Source organism: Ascaphus truei, chromosome 6 (genome assembly GCF_040206685.1).
Source record: "Ascaphus truei isolate aAscTru1 chromosome 6, aAscTru1.hap1, whole genome shotgun sequence".
Classification (NCBI taxonomy): Eukaryota; Metazoa; Chordata; class Amphibia; order Anura; family Ascaphidae; genus Ascaphus; species Ascaphus truei.
In genome coordinates, this window is record NC_134488.1 from 128,728,149 (window position 1) to 128,751,017 (window position 22,869).

Genomic DNA, 22,869 nt, shown 5'->3' on the forward strand with positions numbered 1-22,869 from the left:
CTTCCCCCTCACAACACTGACAGGGTAGAACTGCGGCAGATATGCTTATATAGCACTTTCCTCAAACTTTGTATCAAAATGTTTGAGCAAAATAAAAAAAATACATTTAATAAAGCTGTGCTGCTATTTTATTACTTTATAAAAGCAAAATAGAAAATTGTTGATGAATTTTGCTTATTTTCTCTCCAAAATTTCAATAAAAACTGTGGTGGGTTTCTGAAACTTTTGGAAAAGTTTGGTCATATCTCGGCAAGATCACACATCTGTAACATTGAATAAGGGCGTCAGACATCCAGAATCGTGTTTTTGTTAGTATCGATTGTGTTCTGGGTTACAGTATTCACATTTCTCTGGTTTGTTTTGTTTTTTTCTAACTTATCTAAATGTTTTCCGTACATACCGAATATAAATGTATATTACCAGAACCAGTAGTATGAGAACTATAACTCCAGCTACACTTGCAAGAATTACATTCATGTCTACTTTGTGGCTTCCAGCTGTAATAAAAGAAAAAGAAGACTTAATAGAGCACTTTATATCATTTATTTATTTTATTTATTTATTAAATATTTTACCAGGAAGTAATACATTGAGAGTTACATTTCGTTTTCAAGTATGTCCTGGGCATAGGAGTTAAAATGACAAATAATATATGGTTACAAATACAGTTACATAAGTTAACAGGGTATACATTATATACAGTACAAGACATTGCATGCACAGTTAAAGGTAATATATTATAGGTGTATGAAACAGTTACAGACCAGATTAAAATGTGAGACAGCTTTGGTTTTGAAAGAACTTAAACTGGTGGTGGATGTGAGAGTCTCCGGTAGGTTATTCCAGTTTTGGGGTGCACGGTAAGAGAAGGCGAAGTGGCCGGATACTTTATTGAGCCTTGGGACAATGAACTGTCTTTTGGTGTCAGATCTCAGATAAGTGCAGCATGTGGTAGGGGTGAGGAACTTGTTCAGATAGATGGGTAGCTTGCCCAGAAAGTATTTGAAGGCAAGACAGAAAAGGTGAACTTTGCGCCTAGACTCAAGTGATGACCAGTCTAGTTCTTTGAGCATTTCACTGTGATGTGTTTTGTAGTTGCATTGGAGAACAAATTGGCATATTGAATTGTAGAGGGTGTCAAGTTTGCTAAGGTGGGTTTGGGGTGCCGAGCTGTATACTATGTCTCCATAGTCGATAATTGGCATTAGCATTTGCTGTGCTATACACTTTCTGACCAGCAGGCTTAGGGAGGATTTGTTCCTGTAGAGTATACCTAGTTTGGCATAGATTTTGGATGTCAGGGTATCAATGTGCATCATGTTAAGTGGGAGTCAAACCATATGTCCAGATATTTAAAACTAGTAACATGAGTTAGGGTGGTGTTAGCGTTGGTTCTGATCTGGAGCTCAGTCACTGGAAGCTTTAAAAATGTAGTCTTGGTCCCAATACCGTTATTACAGTCGTGTCAGTGTTTAAAAACAGTTTGTTTTGGGAAATCCAGTATTCAAGTCTCAAAAAATCAGACTTAAGTATGTGTTCAAGGTCGGAGAGGCTATGGCTGTGTGCATATAGGATTGTGTCATCTGCATACATGTGTATTGAGGCTTCCTTACAAGTTGTGGGAAGATCATTGATGAACACTGAGAAGAGTAGGGGGCCCAGAACAGAGCCTTGCGGGACACCACAGGTGATATCCAAGGGGTTGGAGTTAGAGCCTGAGATGGACACATGTTGGGATCTACCTTATACTGTAGTAGGACTGAAACCAGTTTAAAGCATGCTTCTCTATTCCAGAGCAGTGGAGTTTGGTAAGCAGCATAGCATGATCAAAAATATCAAAAGCCTTTGAAAGTTCTAGGAATATTGCACCAGTGAGTAATCCCAGTTGCATTCCACACTGTATTTCATTTCAAACTTTTAGCAGGGTAGTTACGGTGGAGTGTTTGGGGCGAAAGCCAGATTGGAATTGGCTAGGGCAATTTGTCTTGGTATAGTAATTGCTTAATTGGGAGTGAACACATTTTTCCATGACTTTGGATAGTATTGGTAGAAGAGAGAATGGCTTGTAGTTTGAGACAGTGTTCCCACTTTTGAAGATTGGGACAACTCTGGCAGTTTTCCAGGTTTTAGGGATATGGCCCACAGATAGGATAGAGTTTACTATGGAAGCAATTGGTTTGGCAATGGCTGGGGCACCAAGTCTTAGGAACTTAGATTGCAGTAAGTAAGTCAGGTCCATATTGGCTGGTTAGTTTTAATTTGAGGAGCACTTGTGTAATCTCCTCTTTGGATACTGGGCCAAATTGAAAATTGTGGGCAGTATTGGGAGGGGGTGGGGCTATATGGGTACTCCCAGGATGAGATTCCTGTTTGTGGTTCGGGTTGCGTTTCGCTAATAAGTTAGTAGCCCACCCCACAAAGTAATCATTGAATGCATTTGCAATGTCAGTGGAGTTTGTCAGAGTAATAGCCCCTTTAGTGATTTTACATGGTTGTTGATAGTTAGAAGGCTGGAATATGTTGTTGATAACATTCCAGAAGTTAGCTGGGTTTGATGTATTCTGGAGGAGATTGTCAGAGTAATATTGTTCTTTTTCATGCCTTGTTTGCCTTGTGCACATGTTCCGCAGGCATCTGTAGTGATTGAGATCCTTGGTAGTGCCAGTTACTTTGAAGCTTTTCAACAAGGCATCCCTGTACTGGTAGAGTGCTGAAAGGTCAGTTGTAACCCATGGAAGGTGCCCCCCCCCCCCCGTACCCTTATTCTGCGTAGTGTATTATGTCATCTAAATCCTGTGAATATACTTTTAATTTTCAAATTAGCATATTTCACAGGTACTAGTTGGGAATCACAGATATCTCTCCACATGACATATAGAGGAGTGTTTTGCGAAGTATATACAGTAGAGTAAGACAATGGGTGCTCGTCTCCTTCCTTCCTTCCGTCCTTCCTTCCCTCCCTCCCTTATTACAGGACAGGGAAATCCATAACGTGATATTTTGGAGAGATGTGATTCAAACAAACATAATCTGCACCAAAAGTAATGGGAGAAAAGATGTTATGTTATCTGTGATCTTCTAACACATTAGCGGTTATAATAATGGGCGCAACATCACTACATCTGTACTTACTGTGTGTGAAGCAATAAAGTGCGGAGGGAATTTTAGCGTCAACTCCATATAAATAAATGAATGAAATACAACATGTAAAACTCACATTCAGTAAATGGTGCAGGATAACCTCATTTCTTCGCGGGAACTTAATTCCTGAAAAATTCATCTATTTACACTGACAGAATAACTAAAGTGCATCTATTGTAATGTACAACCTGCTGACACTAATTACACTGAGCTTGAGAAGTAAAAGATGTGTCTTTTGCCATTTTATTTTGCCAAAACGATGGAGTGTGGTGACCTGGTTACAAATGTGCAATGTTTAACCTGCTTTTAAATCTGTCTACATTGCAAAACAGCATTAACAAGTGGTAATAATTATATGAGATATGATGTTTTTAAGGAGTGTAAGGGAGTCACATATAATAAAATAATCACATCTGGTTTAAAATGCAACATTGAAATATATATGTTAGGCCCGCAATACTTTGCTGCATACTGTAGTACTGTACATTGCCAGTCTTATGTATTTTAGATACTCACATGTTGCAGTAATAGTGACACGTAAAGATGAGGAACTCCCAGCACTATTGTGTGCCGCACAGCTATAATTCCCAGATTGTATTGGTTTAACATATAGGATTTGGCCAGTCTTGTTTGTTACGGGGATCCCATCTATATACCAGGTGTAGTGTGTTGGTGCTGGTTTACTTCCTGAGAACTGGCACTCAAGTTCCATGTCGTCTTCTTGGAGATGCTCGGGTTTTTGGATGATCCGGACTCCTTTGGCAGCATCTATGGAAAGTGATTTAGGAACAACTGGCTCAGCGTGAGATTATTCATACTGTAGGTGTTGAGTAAAATACCTTTAAACCTTATTCTGTAGATGGACCGGCAATGCATTAAGATCTCCCAAGGAGCTGAAAGACTTTTGGGTCCAAAAAAGGGGAATCAGTATGTGCAAAAAGAAATCTAATTAATAATTTACAAGTAAGAGTTATAAGTAGTTAAAAATTATAAGCCATACAAACACACATTCTCCCAAAATAAATCCATTATTCTTGTATTAACTACATACTGTACTGTACTTATATATGGTACAGATGTTATAAATGCTTATAATACAATTATTTTCAAGTCTTTAAATGAACCTAAAATGACATTTCTATAATATAATGGCTCTTCTGTGCCAAAGTAATAAAGTCTAAATTGTGTGAATATATTGCTTGATTTTAGTTCTTATAAAGGCAGTGCCATGTTTAACATGTTTAATGGGGTAGACAGTAGGCAGGCAACATTATTTAAAAAAATAAAAAAACAATTATAAATAGTTTCAAATAATTGTTTAAGCTGTCAGCGTTTTAATGGAAATAAAAGGCTTATATTTTACCTAATGTGTTTATGTTAAGATGTCATGGGAGAGATTCACTAAAGATCAATATTATTGCGTAACATTATATTGTTCAATGTATAGAATGAGCTGTTCACTAAAGCTATATCGCCAGCACTAAGGCAAGGGAAAGTATATATTTTTCTTAAATTCCGTACTCCAAACAGCTCTGGCCGATGCTGCACACACAGACCACACTCCAGAACCCTGCACTTGGTATCAGCAGAATGGACCTGAGGAGACACTGTCAGCTCTTTCTTTTGCAGGGGCTCTGCCAGTTCCCCATGAGTACACTGAGCTTTCTCCAAGATAACTAGCTTGAGGCTGGGGAGAAGGAGTATATATACCCCCTGTCTCAATCAGATACGATCAGTCTCAGAGAAACAATAGTTCAGGTCTCTGCACACGGCCCTGGCCCGATTAATGGGATTAAAGGGGAAACAAGGCAATGCCCATACATGGACTTCCCCCTCCCAAGACATACAGTCCCTGATATAGCCCCAGGGTTTACAGCTCTCTGAAAGAGCAAATCCCCTCATCAAATCACGTGGTCGAATTCTCCTGCTTCCTCAACAATGGGCCTAATCCAATCACAATGTCCAGGTATAAAATGCCAAACTCTGATATAATTAACTCTGATGTTACTACAGCTCCATTTGCAAGAGGGAGTTAACCCCTGCAGGTCCATAATCTGGAACAGAGCTGTGCATCACTGTTTTAAATACTTTAAGAATACGATACCTCACAGTACATAGAATTACATTAGGATAATGCAGTACTACTGCATTCACAGACTGTAAAGGCACCAAATGCATTACAGTGCAAAAAAATATACATTAGAATCAAGCATGACCATGACTTTCATATATTGCATAACACAAGGTACAGTACATTGAAACACAAGGGCAAAATTCATGTGCATGGTTGTCGATTTCGTCACAATCATATTTACCCCTAAACATCATTTACTTACACATCACTGATATCTTCAGTATGGAGGAATCGCCTCTTCCCACGTCATTCATTGCAGAGCAGTAATATTTCTCATTCTCCCAGCTCACGTTCCTCAGAGTTATGTGCTGACCGTGGTCCTGTAACACAATCTGTGTGTCATTCCCAACTTTGTACCATGTGTAAGCATTCACATCGGGGTTAGCCTGGCTAGTACACATTAAAGTCACATCATCTCCTTCCTTTATCTCCTTGCTCTGCAGTAATGTAATTGTTGTGTTCTTAGGAGAATCTGCGGGGAGAAAAAGTATCGTATAAATATTGCTTAATGTTACAATTAATATTCAGTAATTAAATATCAATCTAATTTGACTGGAATCAGTGTGTAAGGACGGCTATTCCCACAGAAGGGGTTAAATGTAGAATTTGCCACGAGTTCCGCTTATACTATCAGAATCATTGCAGCTGGTCAGCATGTCTATGTGATAATGATCCTTCTCCCAATCCAGGGGGGTCATGGGAGAAAAATCTACAAAAAACTATATCTAAGTACAGATGTTTCTTAATAAAAACAGAAAGTACACGTGAGTCTTGGTTCCTACGAAGTGCCTACTCACAGTTTGCTGAAAATAAAAGTGCAACTACAAAAATGTGGCTAAGTCTATGCTTGTGTAGATTCTCAGGAGAGATGTACCTCAGTGCAGGAGAGAAATACAATCCATAGCACAGATCAGTAAATAAAAGTATTTTATATTAAAAGAAAATAAGAATTGCACTTACAGTGTATACGATAATAAAAGGCAGGTATCACAAATATCTGGACATCGTGAGTTGAACCTCTCACATGCACTTTCTGTTTTTATTAAGAAACATCTACAATTGAATATTTTTTGTTGTTGATTTTTCTCCTATGCTCCTCCTGGATTGTGAGAAGAATTGCAATGTTTGGGACCAGTGAAGACAGTCCCAAACAGAGATACCCATGCTCCACTACGCATAATAAGTATACAGGGGGCCCACCTTCCATGGGTTACATCAGACCTTACGGCACTCTAACAGTTCAGGTATACCTTGTGGAAAAGCTACAAAGTAACTGGCACTACGAAGGATCTCAATCACTACAGATGCCTGCGGAATATGTGCACAAGGCAAACAAGGCACGCAAAAGAACAATACAAATCTTCTCCAGAACACATCAAACCCAGCTAACTTCTGGAATGTTACAAACAGTATCCTCAGGGCTGATAGCCATCACCCCATGAATCTGATTAGGAACATTCCAGTGGGTCAATTCCTTCGAATTAGACGTAACTGTACTACACTTTCATAATTTGAAGAGCAAGCAAAGCCCATGAAAGAGAGATTCATGGCTCGTGCCTAAAGTATGAACTCTATAAAAAGGGCCTACAAGAGGGCCAAAAGTACCCCTAAGGAAATTCTCCTTAAAGATAAGGAACATGATTTTGAGCCGAAGACCATTAGATTCATTGGAACCTTCAACTCCCAATGGGAAGAATCCAGAAAGGTGTTACAAAACAACTGGCATATTTTAAGAGAAGATTCAGATTTACAAGAGATACTTAAAACTTACCCTGACATGACATCAAGAAAAGCCAAGAACCTTAGGGACATTTAGTTAGCAGTAACTATGAAGGAGCCAAAAGTCAAAATACTTGGCTACTGGATAAACCTAAAGGATGCTTTAGCTGTCACAACTGCAAGGCATGTAGGTCTATCAAAACATCAAAGACATTCCAAAATTGGGACAATACAAGAACTTTCGAAATCAAGCAATTTATTAATTGTAAATCATCAGGTGTGATATACATGGCCATCTGTAACTGCTAAAAGAAATACGTGGATAAAACTAGAAGACCATTCAGACACAGCGTGTTAGAACATCTTGGCACCATACGTAATCAAATGGACACACCAGTGACCAGACATATCCAGGAATGCCACAATGGGGACAGCAGTGTCCTTACGTTTATTGGTATTGACCAATTTTCACTTGGTCTGAGAAAAGGAGACTGGGATGAGATTCTTTTGCAAAAAGAATCCAGGGGCATCATGCAATAAGCGGCAGAAAGGCACTTTTCGCCACTTTCCCGCCAAAAAAGCCTATCCGTATTCAGTAAGGGGTGAGAAAGTGGCAAAATTCAAAAAATTCGCCTTTTTAGTTGGCGGTTTTTTTTCCCGCCGGTGGCGAGGCGAGAAGGCACTTTCCGCCAAAAAATGAAACATTTTCCGCCACACTGTATTCTAGTAGTGGCGAGTAGCTAAGCGGAGCTATTCGCCACTCTAGAATGGCGTTTTAATGGCGGATCAGCCACACAAGAAAAAGTTGGCAAGTTGATGGTGAGCGGCTACGGATGAGTTGCGGATCGGCACTTAGAAAAATTCTGGCCTTTTTCCTGGCAGGGATTGATGCCGGGGGTCTCCAGAGCTGATACCATTAATACCAGCACCGGACCCCCCCAGCATGCATCCGAGGCAGGAAAAATGCATTTAAAGCCCACTTCATTACCTTAGCGGCTAACCGCTGAGGCAATGAAGGGGTTAAACAGCCGTGCCTGGTTTATTGTGGGTAGCGGGGGTGGGTAAAGGGGGTATTTGGCCCTTGTTGTTTGTTTAGGGCTTGCGGGGGGGTTGCAGGTGCACTTAACCTCTTCACGACCGTAGCAGTTAATACCGCTACCCACCCGCAAGCCCTAAACAAACCACTGTTGGGGCTAATACCCCCTTCACCCACACCCGCTACCCACAATAAAAAGAAAACACACACACCAGCCCCACACTAACTAAAGAAATATATATATATATATATATATATAAATATATATATAAAAAAAAAAAAATATATATATATATATATATATATATATATATATATATATTTAAAACCAGAGACATAACATAAAACACAGACAAAGCTCAGTGCACATCCAGAAAATCTTATATACGGTACAGTGCCTAAATATACATGTATAAATAACTAATAAATAAAATGGTCTTTTAGTTTAACATTTTGGCCAAATTGTTGTAAGCCCTTGAGCCAAACTTCACGGCAGACCACGTTTCAAGGGTCCCTACACTAATATAAATTCTTAATAACCTGTGCATTGCCAGGAAGAATGATTTATAATAAATCTGTCAATATAAGTTGCAAAAGTTCTAAGTCTGATTGAAGCTTTTATTAACCTGTACATTACCAGGAAAAACACTCTGTAATAGATTTGTCACAATCACACTGCATGCAGGCAAGTTCCCCTGATAGTTGGAGATGCCATGGAGTGAGCTTTTAACCATTTAAATGTGGGAGGGAGTGAGCTTCAATTGGATATTGGAGCTTCAATTCAATTCAGGCGAAGAAGTTTACTTTGGTAAACGAAACGCGTCGCGACTGTTGTGGCTGGCGGTTTTACTACCCACCACCAGTACACATTCAAGTGTATCGTTTCTGCCCATTCCCGATCGTTTCTACGCTATCAATAACGGACAGGCATCCTAAGGACACCTATAGAGGGCTCCGGTTCCTGCGCATGCGCGCTATACTCCTCACCACGCTACCACACGTGGAGGATAGGAGACAGAACGGGGACAGCCCCTCCGCGCGGGTCTGATCTCCCAGAACTGAGACTGCCCATCTATTTCCTATGTGATGCACTACTCCTGTGATAGACATCAGAATCGGGGATTATTAAAGACATTTTATGTGTAAGTTACTATTATTTTTATTTGTTGCTAATACAATTTATATCTCTCATCTTGGTGCGCTTTTTTGTTTCTTCTTTTTTGCTAAAATAGCATTACATCACAAGAAGTATACTATGTAATCCAATAAAGTCACCATCAATCAATTAACATACATGAATCACATCCCAAAACAATTAAAATAGTATCCATACCAATTACACAATTAATTATAGCAACCGTTACAGAAAACAAGTTAGCATCATACAAAATAGGACACCAACAATTACAATATACTAAAGCAAGCCTCTCCATTACCTACAGTACAGCATAGAAGCCCAAACTTTACATCTCTCTAATAATAAAATACATTTAACACACATCTATGCATAGCAGCATAGCCAAAATCATTTACAATACTGCAAAGAAAGCTTTTACAACACTATCATTTCTTAACCTGTATGTATATATCTCTCTAGACATACATACATACATACAGTGGCAAGAAATGATGTACAATTAAAACACATGAAAAAGCAAAAAAAAACACAGCTACATTACATACATTTCTTTAGTTAACTTACCATTACTTGACCCACTCACCGACTCCCATTGATCAGCTTACTCACGAACCAATCCACGAACAGGAACCCATAAAATAATAAACCATAAAATAATAAACATTAAAATAATAAAACACGACAATCCAGGGGTCTTCTAGTATTAATCCATGTTCATCTGTATTCTTCTATCTTCTTCCGGGGTCTTCTTCCCATCTTCTGCCACGCCCTGGTCTTCTTCCTTCTCCGGGGGTCCTTCCTCCTCGGCGTCTGGCTTCAAAATGAGACGACATAGGCTTTTAAAGGCCTATGACGTCACATTTTCATCATGGTTCCCACGGCCCTGATTGGGCCCTGAAAACCATGTGTTTTGGCCGACAAAAAAAAAATGATGACGTCACTTAAAGGCAATGAAACAACAGCCAATCAGAATGGCTTTGCTTCAATTGCCTTTAAGATGACGTCATTAAAAGAAACATGGCTGGCCTCACATGGTACGGCAGCCAATCAGAACGTGGGAACTCAATCCCAACTCTGATTGGTTCTAGTACCATGTGACAGGCTTTCAATGACTTAATATCCGTTCTTCCCCAAGCCTCAGTCACATGGTCTACTAGAGCCAATCAGAGTTGGGATGAAGTTCCCACGCACTGATTGGCTGCCGTACCATGTGAGGCCGGCCATGTTTCTTTTAATGATATCATCTTAAAGGCAATTGAAGCAAAGCCATTCTGATTGGCTGTGCTTTCATTGCCTTTAAGTGACATCATTTTTTTTTTTGTCGGCCAAAACACATGGTTTTCACGGCCCAATCAGGGCCGTGGGAACCATGACAAAAATGTGACGTCATAGGCCTTTAAAAGCCTATGTCGTCTCATTTTGAAGCCAGACGCCGAGGAGGAAGGACCTCCGGAGAAGGAAGAAGACCAGGGCGTGGCCGAAGACGGGAAGAAGACCCCGGAAGAAGATAGAAGAATACAGATGAAGATGGATTAATACTAGAAGACCCCTGGATTGTCGTGTTTTATTATTTTAATGTTTATTATTTTATGGTTTATTATTTTATGGGTTCCTGTTCGTGGATTGGTTCATGAATAAGCTGATCAATGGGAGTCGGTGAGTGGGTCAAGTAATGGTAAGTTAACTAAAGAAATGTATTTAATGTAGCTGTGTTTTTGTTTGCTTTTTCATGTGTTTTAATTTTTTTAATTGTACATCATTTCTTGCCACTGTATGTATGTATTGTGACATAGTCCAAAGATGTTAGGCAGCTTTCTGCCCCATTTTAGAGCAGAAAGTGCAGGAATAGTTACAAATGATCCGTTCCACAGCTTCCCATTAACTCAGGCAGCTGGATGGAAAATCCAGACCACAGATTACCATGGCTCTAGTTCTCCCTCACCTGCTCTTCTAATCACATGCACAGGTATTTAGAGCAGAGAGGTTTTGCATTTCTCTCTCTCTCCTTGGAGCCTGGGGGCTGGGGGTGTCGCTACTCTCCTGCATCCAGTATCGAGGTTGACGGCCTCTCCACGTATGACAGTACCAGAGGATTTGCCTGGACACCCCAAACAGATAAGACAAACAAATGGTTACTGCTGTTGCTAAAAGACTGTGCTGTATCTTGTGACCCTAAATGAGAGAGCATTGTTTTAAGCTGGGGAACCAGTTTAGTTGGCCAGCAGCTGTTAGAGAGACTGATTCTGATGTGTAGTTAGATCCCTGAAAGGGATAGGATTTGCTTATATGATTTTGGTTTTATTTCTTGAAATAACAGTGTGGGAAATATTGTAACACTGAAATGTGTGAACTGCTGAATGAAAGTATCTGAGTACCTCTAACCTACACATGTTAAAGCTGCAGTACCTTACTTGGATGAAAATAAAGCAGGCAGAAGCCTGAGTTAAGCAGCATAATACTTTGCATGATCCTGTTTGTTGTATAATTAACCCTAGAAGACTGTGTCGGGAAGAACCCAGACAGACGTCAGCACTACAAAAGAGGGGCGTTTGTCACATATGGTGGAGAATGCGGGTCGACACTAAAAAGTCTGTGGGTTTGCAAATAAATGCGGGGGTTTAAAATGGCCGCCGAGCTGAACTAAAGTACAGATGCTATGAGTGAAGTCTGTCCCAATGTGTATATCAGTTGTGCTTCTAGCATACACAGAGAATGTGCGAAGTGTGGATGCAATAGCACCCTGAACCCAAACAGAAAACCAAAATGTTTTGCTGAAGAAGAAAAAAAAAAAAATTGCATCTAGCAAGTGCTGTTTGTAAAGCTAATGCATTTTGCTGAAGTGAGTGAATTTGCAGCTAGCAAGTGCTGTATGCAAGTTGCTGAAGGGAGTGAAATTGCAGCTAGCAAATTGTTCCTGCCGGGTTTCTAAAATGGCCGACGTGAAATGTTTATTTTGTAATGTACATAATCATGAAAAACAGTGTCCCTTCAGGCCATACGATGATGATGATGATGATGACGACTCGTATGTGGCCCCTGGAGGAGAGCTGTACCCACAGATGAATTTAGTATGCTGGGCCTGTCATAAAGTAGGTCACATGGAAGATGTGTGCCCCAAAATTTTCAAAGACAAACAGCTGCAAAAGCAAGCAACGCCCTATGTGTGCAAGCAAGATGTGGAAGCTGATACCAGTGAGCGTGTGCCCAGTACCACTGATATCTCTGGAGCTAATAAAGCAAAAAGAAAGAAGAAGAAAAAGAAAACTGTCCCTCAAGTCACAGGGGAAGTGACCGAGCCACTTGAACCTGCGCTGTCAGGACATGCGTCAGAAAGGCGCCGAGATGTGCTGCAGACCGGAGTGATCGGCAGAATTGTCACGGGAACAGTGGCAAAGGAAAAGGAGGAGCAGAGGGAAGCTGAATCCTTGAACCAGGATAAAGAGGCTTTGGTTTCTGCACTCCAAGCTGCCCGCCATAATTATGAAGTCCTGTGGCAGGATTTGGTGAAGGAGCGAGAATGTTGGAAGAAGGAGCAAGAATCTAACAATAAGGTGCGAGAAGCGAACGCCGAGTTACAGAGGTGTATACTTCCAGCTTTACAAGAGCACGAGGCTTTGAAGAAAACAGAGTCTCTCTTACGGAGTGAGCTGGAAGAGGTGACGACTAGTCTGGAAAAGGCCAACACCGTAATTGTCACCATGGATGAAAAACAGATTAAGTCTGACAAATTGATTGCTATCCTAAAACAGAAATACGGGAAGGCTCTACAAGAGGTTCATGCGCTCAGCACAGAGGTGCAACACTTGCGCCTGGAGAGCCACGGTCTGAACACAGAGCTGGGAATGTTGAAGCAAACCCATGAGATTGCCCTAAGTGATTTAGAGACTGTAAAAAGAGAGAATGTAAGTCTGACACAGAAAAATTCAGACTTGACTGACCAGATCAGTGAAGGTGATGAGAAGCTTCACCAAGCAGAAAAAGTGGAGAAGCAATTGATCCAGGAAAAGTTAGAAATGCAGGAAGCACTGCAGAATACAGAATCAGCGGTGATCCAGGCAACACAAACTGCAGAGCTCCAAAAAATGGAGGCGCTGATGCAAACCCAGAGCAAGCACCAGATAGAGGTGAAGACCCTGAGGGAGGTCTGGCACGATCAGGTTGAAGAGCTGCAGAAGCAGATGGCTGAGCGCGAGATACAGTGCGCCAAGAGAGAGGAGATCTCCGTCCGTCAGGTGGTCTGCCTGACATTGCGCTATGAAAGCGAGATGGCCGATATCTACAAGCAGCTGGACCACACGGCAAATGAGGGGGCCCGGCTGCAGCTGGAGCTGGACAAGACCCAGAAGGAGCACCTGCAGCTGCAGGTCAAGAATAAAGAAAATGAAACAGAGTTAAACCTCGCTCTGAAACAGATGACGGACATGGGAGAAGCGGCTAAAGTGGTTCAGTCGGGCTATCAATCCTACCTCCTAACCAAGCAAGCTGTACGTTCCTATACGTGTATCTTCAATGCTGTTGCAATATTACGATTTGCTATAAAGATGAAGTTGGAGAAAGAGATTCCAAGGCTAAAAGAGACACGGTCACAAAAGGAGACCAGGGAACGTAAACTCAATGCCCTCACTGATGACAAAGAGGAAGGAGAAAGAATTGACTTTGATTGTGCTGCTGTTATTCCAGAAACAGATAGGCACCCTCCTGAGAATATTCTCCCTGATCTGGGATTCAAAAATCCAGATCCTCAATTTCATTTACGTTGTCCAGAAGATTATCAAACTAGTGGACACACCCAGGACACCACAGAAGATGTTTTAGCCAAGTGGGTGGCAGTTCCTGAAAACACAAACTTGTTGACAGATCCTGATGACGTGGTTAATATGGACTACGTTTGTACAGAGGCAACTAGGTCTCCAAAACCCAAAGGCCTGGTAATGGCCACAAAAGGGAAATCAAAGATTGAAAAGAAAAAACAACGAAGGTTAACACGGCGCCTGAATAGTTCCATATCTCACCAATCTGGACCACACTGTGGAGCCAAGGAGAATCCGGTCCAAGGGTCTCATCAGAAGCTAAAGAAACAGTCCAGTCATTTGCAGGTTGCAGCGGGCTATGAAATAAAGTCAAAGAATGCAATAGACTGGAAGTCAAAAAAAAAAAAAAAAAAAAAAAAAAATATGTTTGGGGGAACTGACCGATTTATTTTTTTATTACACGTGTGGACTATGTCACGGACACTTAACTATGCAAATAAGCATTTTGTCAATATTACAATGTTATATTGGTTCTCTGTGTTGAAAATGTAGCTAAACTACAAATTAATATACAGGGTTGATGGCCCTTAAGATTACAAGGCTGTAGTATAAGGAAAAAAAAATATTGGTAGCTTACAATATGGAAAAAAAAATTTGGTTTTTGCGGTTGGTAAATTTATAATGAGGTTCATATTCTAGAGTAGAAAAACCCAGGGAGGTAATAGAAATTGTCTGGTTTTGTGAATATATTTAGCAGATCCTGGGTTGTAAGAATGTGTGCTAGACATTTATTTTTCAAAATAGTTCCCTAATAGAAAAAAAACAAAAAAAAAAAAAATATATGTTTGCCAAGTATAGTCTCTTATAACGAAACCTATTGTCCATAATTGCCATGGAAAAAGTTCATATTCGTGTCATGTGAATACTTAATGTTGTACTGAGGAGTTAGCTCAAGTATTTCAGGTAGGACGCTCACCCCAGTGAGGTCCATGGCCGCTCACCCCAGTAGGTGTGAGCTGGGGAGGGGGATATGTGACATAGTCCAAAGATGTTAGGCAGCTTTCTGCCCCATTTTAGAGCAGAAAGTGCAGGAATAGTTACAAATGATCCGTTCCACAGCTTCCCATTAACTCAGGCAGCTGGATGGAAAATCCAGACCACAGATTACCATGGCTCTAGTTCTCCCTCACCTGCTCTTCTAATCACATGCACAGGTATTTAGAGCAGAGAGGTTTTGCATTTCTCTCTCTCTCCTTGGAGCCTGGGGGCTGGGGGTGTCGCTACTCTCCTGCATCCAGTATCGAGGTTGACGGCCTCTCCACGTATGACAGTACCAGAGGATTTGCCTGGACACCCCAAACAGATAAGACAAACAAATGGTTACTGCTGTTGCTAAAAGACTGTGCTGTATCTTGTGACCCTAAATGAGAGAGCATTGTTTTAAGCTGGGGAACCAGTTTAGTTGGCCAGCAGCTGTTAGAGAGACTGATTCTGATGTGTAGTTAGATCCCTGAAAGGGATAGGATTTGCTTATATGATTTTGGTTTTATTTCTTGAAATAACAGTGTGGGAAATATTGTAACACTGAAATGTGTGAACTGCTGAATGAAAGTATCTGAGTACCTCTAACCTACACATGTTAAAGCTGCAGTACCTTACTTGGATGAAAATAAAGCAGGCAGAAGCCTGAGTTAAGCAGCATAATACTTTGCATGATCCTGTTTGTTGTATAATTAACCCTAGAAGACTGTGTCGGGAAGAACCCAGACAGACGTCAGCACTACAAAAGAGGGGCGTTTGTCACAGTATGTATGTATGTATGTATGTATGTATGTATGTATGTATGTATGTATGTATGTATGTATGTCTAGAGAGATATATACATACAGGGTAAGAAATGATAGTGTTGTAAAAGCTTTCTTTGCAGTATTGTAAATGATTTTGGCTATGCTGCTATGCATAGATGTGTGTTAAATGTATTTTATTATTAGAGAGATGTAAAGTTTGGGCTTCTATGCTGTACTGTAGGTAATGGAGAGGCTTGCTTTAGTATATTGTAATTGTTGGTGTCCTATTTTGTATGATGCTAACTTGTTTTCTGTAACGGTTGCTATAGTTAATTGTGTAATTGGTATGGATACTATTTTAATTGTTTTGGGATGTAATTCATGTATGTTAATTGATTGATGGTGACTTTATTGGATTACATAGTATACTTCTTGTGATGTAATGCTATTTTAGTTGGAATATTGTATTGTTAACATTGATTTGTTGCGTCTACATGCAGCTTACATTTTAGGCAGCATGTATACAATGTAAATGCAAAGTTTTAAGTGGCATTTGAGAATATGGATTGGCATTTGATGCTTTAGATTGAATAATTACATTAGATTTGTTTAGGAAATTGCATTTTAATTCATTGAGGATGTTATGGATAAGTGGTGTTGCCATTGCAGGATGGCTTAACCCCTTAATTACCTTTGAGGTTAGTATTCGTTAAGGTGATTAAGGGGTTCATTGATATGTGAATGTCATTGAAATGTATTGGCTATTTATTATTTTGGCAACGTAACACAATGATGATGCTGGCGACGGGGCCTTCTTATTGAAGAGGTTAGTAGATTTTTCTTTATTTTACTATGGTATTTAATGTGTTTAATAATGGCCAAATAATGTATTATCCCTATGTGGATAATAGTTATTTGGCACATTATTGTACTGTATGTGCTGGGGGGAGGGGGTATTGGCCCCAAGGATATGTGGTAGGACTCCATCGTGGGTAGTGGGTGAGGGTGGTTAGGCCTCAGGGGGTGGGGGGTTAGTGGGGGAGGGTATGTGGGTGATGGTGGGTTAACCCCTTAATGACTGTAGCGGTTAATAACCGCTATGGTGATTAAGGGGTTAGGGGACATTACATGGGATGTTTTTATTCTTGTGTCTGTTTTGCAGAAGCAGATGGGGCATGGGCAGGATGAAGATGAGGGTGGCCTTCATCGTGGCAGCCGGACATGGGTGAGTGCTATATGTATTTAATGTCTTTATTGTTCTGTATGTATTTTAAATGGACAACTGCACTATTATCCATTTGTGGATAATAGTAATATTGCCCATTACTGTATTGTATGGTGTGTATTGCTGCTATGTTTATTGGGGGCAATTGTCCGCAATAAACATACTATTATGCGTTAACCCCTTCATTGCCTTAGCGGCTATCCGCTATGGTAATGAAGCAGCATTTATGTATTTTTAATAATATTGTGCGGAAGCAGGGGGTCCCTTGAGCTGAACCGCATTGATTTGTGGCTCAGGGACCCCCTGCTTCCCGAGTTACAGGCCCCGGTTTGGGGCATCGGTTACAGTGTCGCCACCATCTTTATTGCGGGCACGTAGTGTATGGGACGCGATAAAGATGGCGGCGACACTGCCCACCCGATCACACATTCCGGGGCCTGTAACTCGGGATGCAGGGGGTCCCTGGTCCACAAAGCAACGCGGTTCAGCTCAGGGACCCCCTGCTCACTGTACAGTATTATTAAAAAAATATTCATGCTGCTTCGCTACCATAGCACATAGCCGCAAAGGTAAGGAACGAGTCATTATTGATATGTGTGTTTTATTCATAGTGCAGATGTGCAGAGGGTCTCCGGAGCTGAACCGCTTTGGTTTTAGGTCCGGGGACCCCCTGCTTCCCGAGACACAGGCCCTTTTAGGGGGTGCCGGTATCCCTCTGCTTTGTTTACATTCCGCGGTCACGTGATCAGGACCTTTAAATGCAGAGGGATACCGGCACCTCATAAAGAAAGCAGGGGGTCCCCGGACCTGAAACCAATGCGGTCCAGCTCCGGAGACCCCCTGCACATGTACACTATGAATAAAAATGGTTTTCAAAATAATTTTTAATGTGCCCATGTTTGCGCCGAGAGAGCAGCGGATCTCTCTCTGCTGCAAACACAACTCGGCAGGGGACGGCTTCTCTGCAGTTTCTCGCCAGGCAGCCGTCCCGCCACTGGGTACTCGCCATTTTAGCAAATGGTGGTGGCATATTCATTCGCCAGGGATTCGGCCCTTACAGTATACAGCGAGTTTAACAGGCCAAAAACATGGCGAATTGCAAAATTGGCGAATGCATTTTTTTGCCCCTTACTGCATGATGCCCCAGGTGGATTTACACCTTAGGCACGCTCTCACCTCAGGGTTTAAATGAGGGTTTTGTTTTCCACCCATTCATTTAATATCTGTTGAGACTTTGACAATATATGTCATTTATTTTCTGCTCTTATGCTTACCAGCAACCATTATCATGTTGGACCACTAGATGCCCCCAGAGACTAAGGTCTTATAGGTTCCTGCAGTGTTTATTCATCTAACAGCAAACACTATCACTTTTGACCACCAGATGCCCTCAGAGGCCAACAGGAATTGACTGGTGATTGGCCAACCAATAGGAAACCTTCTTATTGCCTTTAAATATCCAGGGTTGCAGGAAGCTCTTCCAGCCTTGACAAAGCCAGTAGCGAAATGTACGTAGGCAATTGGACGTGCTGACGTCATTGGGAGAGGTGCAGAGACTGCCTGCCCTCCACCCATAGCACCGCTGTAACTTTTATACGAACTTAGCTCCGCTAGTTTTATCATAGGGAAGGGGTATAGCTGATCATGGGATTTATGTTCATAAATGTTGCTATAATAGTTTGTTGCTACACCACAGTTACCACCATGACATGGAGACATTGTGTCAGACATTACTAGTCTGTCACTCTGTTCAGTCACACAGTTTTTTCAAGCTACCTAATTTGTGCAAGAATCTAGAGTTTTATCCAGATATATTCTTCATATGGGTTAACTTAGAGACATTTTGTCAGACATATTCAGCCTGTCATTTTGTCCATGTTACCCAGCTTTGAAACTGATAAAACTGAGCTAATTGGTTACATAGAATATACTGCTTTGTACCTGTGAGGTTTATTGTATCATACCTCCCAATTTTAATTGGTTTGTTGCTACACCACAGTTACTATTGTGACAAGGAGACACTGCGTCAGACACTACAAGTCTGTCACTCTGTCCAGTCATATATTCTCTGTTAACTACCAAGTTTATGCAGCAGTCAAAAGCTTTTATCTGGATATATTTACTATATTGGCTAACTAAGAGACATTTTGTCAGACATATTGAGTCTGTCATTTTGTCCAGCTATATAGCTCTGAGACTGAAATATGTGCTTACATGAGGTTTAAATTACACAGGAGCTACAATGTTTCATCATCTGTGTGATACTATATGAGCTTAACTACAAAGAATGCTTACACTATGAGTGATATTAACGCTCCAGCTTATATGTTCATTTAACAAGGATCTAGGCATTTATTGAAGTGTGGACTAAAGTGTTCACACTATTCTGCACTATCTGCTAGGTGGGAGGCCAGAGTTGATATACTGTCCCGGCACAGCTTATTCTAACAAAAGACGTGAGCTGGCCAGGATCGCAGCGGGATCGCAGCGAGTCTATTCTCCGGTTTAAAACCGGAGTTTCCCGCGCTTTCCTGCGCTTCAATAGATAAGCGCTATGGCGCTTACTATTGAAAGCGCCCGAGGCGCAGGAAAAACTGGGCGAAACCCAGCCAGGTTTCGGCTGGAGACTGCCGCGCGGCGCGCGCGCTTTTTGAAAACTGCAGTGGCGGCCGCATTAGAATAAACTCTGCCGCCACTGTAAGTGTTACATATTGATATTCATTTATGTATTTGGCCACAGGCATTGTACCCCCAGAGTGCAGCAATCACTGAGACTCTCTATGACAGTAGATCCTTTCATTTCTCTGTATAGGTTATTCATTAACCATTCAGAGTCTGGTGTTTAGCTACACTTATTTAGATGTGATTTTGCATCCAAACGTGATGGCTTTATAGTCCTATTTATACGTTATATTGGGGCTTTACCCCAGTCTATACCCACTCCATTTTAAATTCGCACTTTAGATTAGGAAAGCCTCAGAGAAGGCATAGGTTCACTTACCTGCAATATTTTAATTTTGAGGTATCTCCTAATAAAGATTATTTTAAATAATTCATCAACTCATTACATCATTAGATTCCTCTGGTGTTATCAGTGTACATATCTGTTTAGAGTGCTCTCATTATAGGGGTTTTATTTTTCTATTGTTGCTATTCCACATCGCCCCTGATTGTAGCACCTCCAGCCAGGCTGTAGCGAGGGTGTTCTTTCCCTTCCCTCCTTCCCCCCCTTCCCCTGAAGTGTTTGTTTTGATGTACGCAGAATAATTACCCCTTTTTTTAAAAATAATTTGGTACAAAATTTTATTATTATTTTATTTATTATTACACTACGAGTGTTGTGCGCTTTTTTTTTTAATGTATTTGTCGTGTAGGAAGTTGTGACTTTAGTCCATGCTTTCTCTCTGCTCAGCTACAGCAGGTGAATCAATTTCAGTAGAATCTCTGCCTATAAAATTCCAGATATTCCTCAGCGTGCCGCTTGCAAACTTCATGAGCTAAAATTAACTGATTTGTCTCCTCTACTGGAAAATTACTCTACCTAGAATAGGCATTACGGGATTGATGGACAACCTGCAGCCCATGGAGCACTCAACCTCCGCAGCACCAAACCTTCTCTATCACTGGTGCTTTCCATCCTTCCCTCCTTTTATCATGTAGCATAACCATATAGGGGCCTGTGCTACAAGCGTGCAGAACAAAAATCGCCGCCCATTTGATTTGCCGTTTTTTTGAGCGTTGCTATCACGGTGTTCAGAAAGCCTTGATTACCTATGATAGCAAAATTCCCAAAACGGGCGATTTCTTTCAGCTGCAGAGACAGCTGCTCAGAGAGAGCCATCTCTCCCTGCACAAATCTCACCCGAAATTAATGTTTTTTAATAAAAAATGTAATACAAGTTTAGATAAGCAGGGGGTCTCCGGAGAAGAACCGCATTGATTTCAGGTCTGGGGACCCCCTGCTTCCCGAGAACAGAACCCGGGTGCAAAAAAAGATGTGTGAGGCACTTCTTATAGAGGTCAAATAAGTGATATATAATATATTAAAACCTTATAATAAAGGTGATTAAAGTGCTCTTGTGTGTATAAGTGAATAATATAAAATATAGTGAACATCGCAGCTCAACCCTCTAAGGAGAAGATCCAATTTCTCCTGTCGTTGATTGTAGAAAAGGAGCTTGTGGGGAGCGCAGATATCACCATATGTGGGAAGATAAATAATAATACTACACTATATTATTATTTATCTTCCCACATATGGTGATATCTGCGCTCCCCACAAGCTCCCGTTATGGGGTGCCTGAATCTCTTGAAGTCGGGGGTCCCCAGGCCTCAAATCAATGCAGTTCTGCTCCGGTGGCCACCAAGTCATAAACACAAGTATTACATTTTATATTAAAACAGCTGCTACCCACAATAAATATTAAAAACACAACCCCCCTCATCTATCCCCACATGATTGATACCAGAGGCTGCAGGTGTCCGGGGTTTCTCAGGTGGTCCCTGGGGGTGTCTGGGGGCCATAGGGTGGTCCCCGCATGTCCCCGCTGGCCTGTGGTACCAATCCTGTGGCAAAAAATAAATGTGCAATACATTTAAATAAATTCATCCCCCTACCCCCCCACCCCCCAACACATGCAGTACAATTATGAGCAAAATAACTATTATCCAGATATGTATAATAGCTAATTTGCCCATTAAATGTAAAACATTCACCAGCAAGCATAAATAAATATAACTTTCTACTTACCCCTGCCATGATGAAGGGGATCCTCATTAGCATACTGCAGGTCCATGTGCTCCGTTGCCAGAAAGAATACAAGAAAAAATACAATCTAACGGCCCCTAAACCCTTAATCACCTTAAATGTCAATAACCGCTATAGTAATTAAGGTGTTAACCCAACCTCCCGCGCTACCCACCCGGGATGCCTAACCACATACTCGGGGACCACTATACCCACCCTCCAGCCATTGATTTGTAGTGGAACATCATACCCATATAATATTGGCATGATAAGCCACTATAGCAGTTAATGGTCACCCTAATAAAAAAGCATGAAGGCAAAAAATACACAATAATAAAATATATACACAAGCACCTAAACACCCAAATTAAATAAATCAAAGCACTTGCCCACAAATTAACTAAATGAAAGCACTAGCCAACCAATTAAATACTGTAAATAAAAGGACTAGCCAACCAATAAAATAAATAAATAAATAAAAGCCAACCAATCAATTTCATAAATTAAAGTACTAACCAACAAAACAATTAATTCATTTTAAACCAGTATCCAACAAAACAAATAAATAATTTAAAATACTAACGAATCCTAAAATGTACTAAAAACAAGCCATCCAAATCCCAAACAATTGAATCCAAACAATAAAAACAAATAGAAAAAAATACAATCAATTCAAAACAAGCATTTGCCAAAAATGCTTTGGCTGTCACTATATTTATCTGTACACTAAAGGAACACAGATTAATACATTATCAGTTAATGGGCAATCACAAACATACAAATAAATAAATATAATGAAAAAACCTGAAAAAATACTTTCCAGATTTTTTAACAATTACACATGTTGGGTAAAGTAGATGGAATACAGATAGCAGCATCTGATCTCACTTTACTTTCTGCTAGTATACCAGACAATTTAGCACCATCTGACATCTTTTTACTATCTCCTAGTGTGATGGATTGGATAACATGCCTATTTCTTCATCTGTAATACTTTGCTATGATTCCTTACTCATAATGGCTACCACAGCTACCCCTCCCATCAAGTATGGAAGATGGCACCGAGGAATTCCACTCCAATGATGTGTTCAAAAAACTACAAAAACAAGACCATAAATCACAACAACAAGACCATACAAGGACGAGACCTAACAAAAGAATCACTGAGCTGTCTAGCTCTTTTGCATACAA

The 22,869-nt window shown here is 40.8% G+C and overlaps 1 protein-coding gene across 2 annotated transcripts in view; it reads right to left on the reverse strand.

Annotated features, from left to right (window-relative positions):
* Positions 1–22,869, reverse strand: part of LOC142497892 (B-cell receptor CD22-like) — a 48,591-nt gene that overhangs the window by 15,681 nt on the left and 10,041 nt on the right. For both annotated transcript variants that reach the window (XM_075606295.1, XM_075606294.1), the window contains 3 exons: positions 5,478–5,747; positions 3,658–3,909; positions 401–497 (listed from right to left, as the gene is read on the reverse strand). In XM_075606295.1, coding sequence (XP_075462410.1) covers positions 401–497; positions 3,658–3,909; positions 5,478–5,747 — 619 coding nt within the window. The remainder of the gene's footprint in view (positions 1–400; positions 498–3,657; positions 3,910–5,477; positions 5,748–22,869) is intronic.